The 8,098-nt window shown below is 37.2% G+C and overlaps 1 protein-coding gene across 1 annotated transcript; it reads left to right on the forward strand.

Annotated features, from left to right (window-relative positions):
• The first annotated feature begins 927 nt into the window (after nt 1–927).
• On the forward strand, nt 928–1,623 carry LOC141637239 (secreted RxLR effector protein 161-like). Its single transcript, XM_074446805.1, has one exon. The coding sequence runs from the start codon at nt 928–930 to the stop codon at nt 1,621–1,623; it is 696 nt and encodes a 231-aa protein (XP_074302906.1).
• The last annotated feature ends 6,475 nt before the right edge of the window (nt 1,624–8,098 follow it).

Genomic DNA, 8,098 nt, shown 5'->3' on the forward strand with positions numbered 1-8,098 from the left:
CTACGAGACATATAACGTTGAATGTGACTTGAGCATTAGTGAGGATCCCGTCTCATTCCGTAAGGCCATGGAAAGTGATAATTCTGAAAAGTGGTTAATTGCCATGAAAGAGGAGATGAAATCTATGGATGACAACAAAGTATGGGACTTAGTAGTGTTACCCGAGGGTTCTAAGGCTGTTGGGTCGAATGGGTCTATAAGACCAAAAGGGACTCTAAACGTAACATTGAAAGGTATAAGGCTCGACTTGTTGCCAAAGGTTTTACTCAGAAAGACGGTATTGACTATAAAGAAACTTTCTCTCCGGTGTCAAAGAAAGATTCTTTAAGAATTGTCTTGGCTTTGGTAGCTCATTATGATCTAGAGCTTCACCAAATGGATGTAAAGATCGCTTTTCTAAATGGTGAGCTTGAGGAAGAAGTATATATGGACCAACCTGAGGGATTTGCGTCCCCAGGTAATGAAGATAAGGTGTGTAGGCTGAGAAAGTCGATATATGGGCAAAAACAAGCTTCCAGACAATGGTATTTAAAATTTAATGATACCATCACGTCATATGGGTTTGTAGAGATTACCGTCGATCGGTGTATCTACATTAAGATCAGTGGGAGTAGATTTGTTATTTTAGTCTTATATGTTGACGATATTTTGGTTGCTGGGAATGATCTAGGCATGTTGCTTGACGTAAAGAAATATCTATCTAAGAACTTTGAAATGAAAGATATGGGTGAGGCATCCTATGTGATCGGAATTGAAATTTTCCGTGATAGATCACAAGGATTGTTAGGGTTGTCTCAGAAAGCTTACATTGACAAAGTTTTAGAGAGATATAGAATGAATGAATGCTCCGCAGGGATAGTTCCTATACAGAAAGGGGACAAATTTAGTAAAATGCAATGTCCCCGTAATGAACTGGAAAGAAAATAAATGGAGAGAATTCCCTATGCATCTGTGGTTGGGAGTTTGAACTATGTTCAGACATGTACTCGACCCGATATCAGCTTTGCTGTTGGAATGTTGGGCCGGTACCAAAGTAATTCCGGGATGGACCACTGGAAAGCTGCGAAAAAGGTCCTTAGGTACTTACAAGGCACTAAAGAGCTCATGCTTACTTATAGGAGATCCGATCATCTTGAGGTGATCGGTTATTCAGATTCAGATTATGCCGTATGTGTTGATAGTAGAAAATCAACATTTGGCTACTTGTTCCTTTTAGCTAAAGAGGCAGTATCATGGAAAAGTGGGAAGCAGTCTGTCATTGCTACTTCTACTATGGAAGTCGAATTTGTGGCATGCTTTGAGGCCACTATTCATGCATTGTGGTTGCGAAACTTTATCTCGGGACTTGGGATTGTCGATAGTATTGCCAAGCCGCTGAGAATTTATTGTGACAATTCTGCAGCCGTCTTCTTCTCTAAGAACGATAAATACTCCAAGGGTGCTAAACACACGGAATTAAAGTTCTTATCGGTCAAAGAGGAGGTACATAAGCAAAGAGTGTCATTTGAGCATATTAGAACGGATAAAATGGTGGCAGATCCATTAACTAAGGGATTACCACCCAAGGCGTTCATTGGCCATGTAGAACGCATGGGTGTTGTATCAAAGGCCTTGTTATTATAAAGTTAATATCACTACTACAGATACAGTCTATAACAACGGGTAAAAACCGTTGTAAAAACAAAAAGCGGACGTTGTTAAAGCGGCCGTTGTAGAAGGTATTTACAATGGTTTGGTTATTTAATGAAACCGTTGTCGAAAGTATTCACCACGGTTAAAAGCCGTTGTTGTTGGGTGTTCTCCGTTGTGGAAAGTGTTTCAAAAATTTGGAGGGAATAATATAACAACGGTTGTCATATGTATAACCGTTGTTGTAACTTTCCCTCCAAAATTGTGAAGTCTTTTAACAACGGGTTTATGCTGCATACCCGTTGTTGAAATTGTAAGTAACAACGGTTCTTAGTTTAAAACCCGTTGTTGTAACTTTACCTCCAAAATTGTGAAGACTTTTAACAACGGTTCTTCGTTTAAAACCTGTTGTTGAATATTATGCGCGGTATTTGTGAAAGTCATTCACAACGGTGTTTATTTTTATTAACTGTTGTGAAAGGTCTTCACAACGGTTTTTTTTAGTAACCGTTTTTATTACTTAACTCCTAATGTTTTGAAAAATTAAATTTGTTTCATGCCATTCAAAACTGCATATATCAAGAAACACCATATACCAAAGACAAAGATAAATCACATTTGGGTTCATCAGAACTCAATAGATTCAATTCAACCACAACAGCAGCATCATATATATATATATATATATATATATATACTTACAAGGAGTTGAATTTACATGAACTAATCATTCCCTAACTTCAACAAAAAATTTACTAATAAGCTGATCTAAACTCTGAGTATCATGCATTTCTATTTTCTAAAACGTATTTGTCCAACATGTCCCTTACCTCGTCTATATCTACACTTGAGTACTGCTCAATCTGTTGTGACGGGTTGATTACATATCTTGCGGAAAAAACAAAGAGAAGACATTATTGTAACAACATCAATTCTTTGCATAACAACATCATGGTATATATAGCAAGCAAGACAACATTAGCTCTAATTTAAAAAAGTAATAAACACATTATTAAATTACTAACCTTTTCTGGAATAATGATATATCTTCGCCTAATAATCTCCCACATGAACCGACAAACGTAGTATCCACATTGTATGCTATCTGGCTGGCGAGGGGCCTATTATTACATAAAAACAAACAGACGAGAGAAGGCTCACATCAGAATCTTGAACTTTAGGTATTGTATTAGTATTAAACACAGATTTTTGCACTTAATGTATTGTATTTGAGCACGTACCCCTGTTATCGTAATAAAATTAGGGCCATCATCAGAATCTTTCGTGGGTTGATCCTGCTCGTTAGCTCTTCTCTTCTCAAAGGCCCTTATTTTAAAAAAAAAAAAAAAAAAAAAGGAGGCAGACACTCATTTTTTTAGGGGCAAAAATGAGCTTTTTGCTATAAATAAAAATTGAAACTTAATGTTATTATAAATAAATCAGTATTATAAACTTACTTATTAATCAAGTGCTTAAAAGTCTCGCTTGGTTGATTATGTAAAGAGTCCAACCAGAAAACTTTATTCCTTGTCGGCATGATGGCTGCTAGCACCCAATGAGTCCTACATCAAGAGACATCATCATTATTAACAAGTACATATATATATATTAGTTATGAAAATGCAATTGTAAGGGGAAACGTAATATTATTTTGTTTATTACCCTTTTTCATTATAAGCGGCAAAAACCAGCTTCTTGGTTGTCGCCAATTGCTGAGCAATATAATCAACCCGATCTTCGAACGAGAATTCCGTAATAAATAAAGATAAAACAAAGGGACACAGGAATCCGTATTGATCACCTGGAATCCTATTCTCGTGGATCACTCTCAATTTCAATATCCTACATTATTACGGTATTAATTCCGGTATTTAAAACACTATCTAGTAGTCAGAATATTAGAATATGAAATTATTTATTAAGAAACTTACTTCATCCAAACAAATAGGTGTTGGACATCAATCTGGTCTAGGCCAGCCCAAATGGCTAGCATATCCCATGATAGAAGTGCTTCGCGCTCAACCCCTAGAATATCCTCCTTGAGCGGAATAACTATCAATTGCTCGGTGGCTATGCGATGGCCAGCCTCCTCATGCAGTTTCCTCATCGTCACCGTTTTTACTTTTTGCATGTAATCCTTCCCATTATATTGTGTGGAGTTTAAACTCCTAACTTCTTTCAGGTCCGGGAAAGAATGAGTCTTTGATTTTGTGCTACTACCACCAGCCTACACATGTAGTAGATAATTAAAATAATAAAAAATCCAAAGGTAACATATCCTAGTTGGCGTAATAAAAATAAAAGCGTACTTAATTAAATACCTCGTCAACCTGCTCTTTCAATGATGAGGTAGTAGTAGCAGGTAAGACTGGGGACTTAGGCTTATCCGTCTTTTTTGTCCCCTACACAAAATTACCATGCTTTTTATAAATACAGACAAAATATAAATAAAGGGAGCGAGGTTTTTAAAAAAATGGAGAAGTTAATTAAATACCTCATCAAGTTGTTGTCTCGACGAGGTCGTTGGCATGTCTGTGGACTTAGGCTTATCCGCCAAAGCCGGCTTTTTTGTTCCCTACAAAAAAAAAATAACATATAAATTTAACATATAAAAACATTCAACAATTAAAAATTTAACATATATATAAAGGTATTTCTTCTAACCCCAACTGCTTTCCGCTGCTGAGGCGGAGACGGCCGAGCCAAGTAGATGTGAGTTTCAGGCCATTGGATGAAACTTCCAACCGCATCTCCCAGAATGGTAATGTCGTCATGAATTGGGACAGGCAGTTGAAAGTTTTCATGGCCTGGGAAGACTGTAGTTATCTCTACTTTGGTATGATTCGGCAAAAGTTTTTCGCCATGAACTACAGTTTCCGCTGCTGCAGATTTGGTGTGCATTTCTACGAGACCCCGGCCAACACGCACATGTGGCTTTTCGGTTTAGGGTCGCAAGAATAATCGGCCTCTTGTTTACGGCCCGAAGAATATACACATACATTATTATATCCCAAAATTTAATAGAATTCATATAAATTTAACTAATTAAACACTTCATGCATACCTTATCGAAAAACAGGAACCGACTTGAAGGGGATGTATCTTTGTTTTCCATCAGCCGTCTTCTCAAGTTGCATCTCCTTTTCAGACCCATTATTTACCTAATAAAATTAACCAATGACACCATGTCAGAAGTTATAGCATTAGAGCTGGCAGGGAACACACCCCTTGATCTTACCGGAAAAAAAAAGAAAAGAAAAATAAGGAAGTATTAGGTACCTGATCGGCTTTAGTTGTTACAACTTCAGAAGCATTATTAGGTACCCGATCTTTCTGAATCTCGTTGACCGATACTTCCTTCTCATGTATTGCCAAGGTAGTAGCGGCCTCTTGACCAATCTGTTGTACCTTATTATTACCCCCTTTAGAAATCACATCCTCCATCATCTTCACTTCTTCTTCGGAAAGCTTGCCTCCAAAGATTCAGCTTTAGTAGTACGGATGCCATTAATCAAGTCTGCGTGCCAAGAATGTAATGTGTCAGCAATTTTTATCCCAACAATAACATGTGAATTGAACTTAAATGAAAATAATAGAATAAATGGTACCATGTCAGCCTTCTCAGACTTAGTCTTCCTTTTCTTCTTTATCGGGGCAGTTGTCCCATAATATTTCGTTACTCCAACCTGTAACGGGACGCCCCTCAAACGACCTGGATGTTCGGGTCGGCCGATCGCTCTAGCAAGAACGTCATTACGACCACTGGGAGTGAATTTCCCTTCTTCTACCTCTTTCAATACGTTGTCCTATAATATATTAAATAAACTTCAAATTATATTTGTGACTAAAATAATAAAGTTAGTAATGAACTCGTCTTAATAAAATAATGCTTACTATGTTGGCCAACACTTCCTCATCATATTTATCACGCGACCGGGATCCTTTAGGCGTGTGCCCTTCTTTATAAGTTACATGCCGATCCACCTCTTTCACTCCCTTTGCCACCTACACATTAACATGGTAACATTTATACACGTAAATGTGTATCAATGCAAGTCCAAGTGTGATTAAAAAAATAAAGTCTCACAGGGGAATAATGCATGCTACTTACGAGATTCTCTTCTATCTTTCTGTAACCGCCTCGAGAACCATACCATTTCCCCTTCTTGCATGAAATGTTAGCACGATTTCTTCTGCTAACGGCCTTCAAATAATTATATAAAAGAGCAAGTAGATGAGATAATAAAAAAATTATATAAAGGACTCATTAATTAAAAAAATGATAGGTAAATCGTTAAAAGGCGAGGATTTTTAACCTGAAACTTCTCAGTAGTTCTCATCTTTTTGAAAAGATCTCATTGTTCCTGACTGATGGTGGGACACTTGTTTTCCGGTGGGCTCTTACGCATCTCCCCCGTTGCCTTGTCCACATACAACCAATCCCTAGCAACGTCACACCTCCACTGCCTGTGGACATCCGCTGCCTTATGCATTAAATACTTATCATGGCTTTCATCGGGTATAATAAAGCCTTCCTTTACACTAGCCAAGTATAACTCCGCCAATTTTGGATTCAAAGTTCTAACATCATCTAAATGGATAGGCACAAACTGTCTTGTGCAACATCCAATCCAACTGGAGAAATAACCCGCATTTGGACCAAAGAGGGAAACCCTTCGAGCTCCATGTTATTTCCAACAATTTGTTTAGCGGCTATAGCTGCAAGGACTTTCTGGCACTTCGTAGCACCCCTCTCACCAGGCTTATTATCCCCAGGCTTATTATTATTTTGACTTCTTTTCCATTTTTCACCCATGATAATCCTAAAACCCAAATATGAATGATATAGGAAATGAACAACTTAACAACGTACATGCAGAGTATTATCTAAAACCCTAAACCCTAATAGGAATGAAAATTTAAAACAACAGATTGAGCTTCTAAAATCCTAAACCCTAATAAGAGGAGTGAAGTAGATGATGCGGGATGATAAAGATAACAAAGAAGACGAAAAACAAACAGATGCATGAAAAAGAAAAAAGATGATCGTCTTAAAACCCTAATGACGAAACACAAAATTAAAGTGAACATACCTGATGATGATGATGATAAAGAGAACGAGCAGGATGATAAGGGAAGGGAACGGAATCTGGGCGTCGGAAATTGGGGCGACCGCAATGAAACAACGAGAATGTAGAAAGCGAGGAAGAGAGAAGAATTAACTCAGGATACCAACGGTTGAACTAATGTTGTGTGTGTTTGTGTATGCTATGCTGTATGTGTTTGTAAATTAGTTTTTTATTAAGACAAACTATTGACAACGGGTGCTTAAAGAAAAACCGTTGTTATATGTTAATAACAACGGGTCAATAAAAGTCAACCGTTGTCAAAACTTTATTACAACGGTTAAAATATACCCGTTGTAATATATTTTCACCAAATTTGCGCCAAAATGAAATATGTCAAAAAAATCAATGACAACGGGTAGGGGTACTACAACCGTTGTTGAAAGTAATAACAACGGGTAATGTAACTATACCCGTTGTTGAAAGTATTAACAACGGGTAATTTAAATATAACCGTTGTAATTGTTGAACCTTTATTTTTTTTAAAATTACTGTAATTCCATTACGGTCCAAACGTAACAATACATACTCGTAAAAGAAGCACCATATCTTTGCAACATTATTCAGCAATTTCAACACCAAAGATCCACATCTAATAATAAGATCAAGAAAATAAGACAACACCAAAGATGCATGCATACCGCATATCTAAGCTACAGGATTTACCATGCCATGCAAATTTGGGAATTTTTATTTAACAATGACCATTATTGATTTACCAATAAATTAAACCATCAAATTATTGGTCCGAAAATGACTCAAAATGTTGGTCGTCCATATCTTTGTGTCTTGATGAACTATCTCGGGATCGGGACATTTCTTGGATGTCATAGTTTCTTCGTTAACCCAAATACCTTCACCATGGTCATCACGCATATAGATGCTTTCAGTGTCCTCATGATCAGTGTCAACATCGTCGAAATAAGATACAGTGGTAGACTGATCCATTCCCTCAAAAACGACATCTTGATCATCATCACCATTATCGGATGGACTACTCCTCCTACTCCTTATAGACAGTACAACAGACCACTTCTTATCCATAGGATCGGTGACATAGAACACTTGTTTAGCTTGAGATGCCATTATGAAAGGATCGTCCTTATTATTGTCAACCTTACCCAGATTGACCAACGTAAATCCCATCTTATCCTTTCAGACACAATGGATGTTGTTATCAACCCAGTTACATCGAAACAAAGGCATTGTGAAATCAATGTAATCTAGTACCAATATTTCTTGAATAACACCATAATAAAGGCATTTTCCCCAAATAGGCTTTTTATCTTTTGAAGTAGCAAAGTGCATTGCCTCAAATTCAGAACTCACACCACTATTTTGCA

Source organism: Silene latifolia, chromosome 2, assembly GCF_048544455.1.
Source record: "Silene latifolia isolate original U9 population chromosome 2, ASM4854445v1, whole genome shotgun sequence".
Taxonomy (NCBI): domain Eukaryota; kingdom Viridiplantae; phylum Streptophyta; class Magnoliopsida; order Caryophyllales; family Caryophyllaceae; genus Silene; species Silene latifolia.

Bases quoted from the DNA above. Each gene is read 5' to 3' on its own strand.
- LOC141637239 (XM_074446805.1), top strand. From the start codon at position 928: ATGGAGAGAATTCCCTATGCATCTGTGGTTGGGAGTTTGAACTATGTT.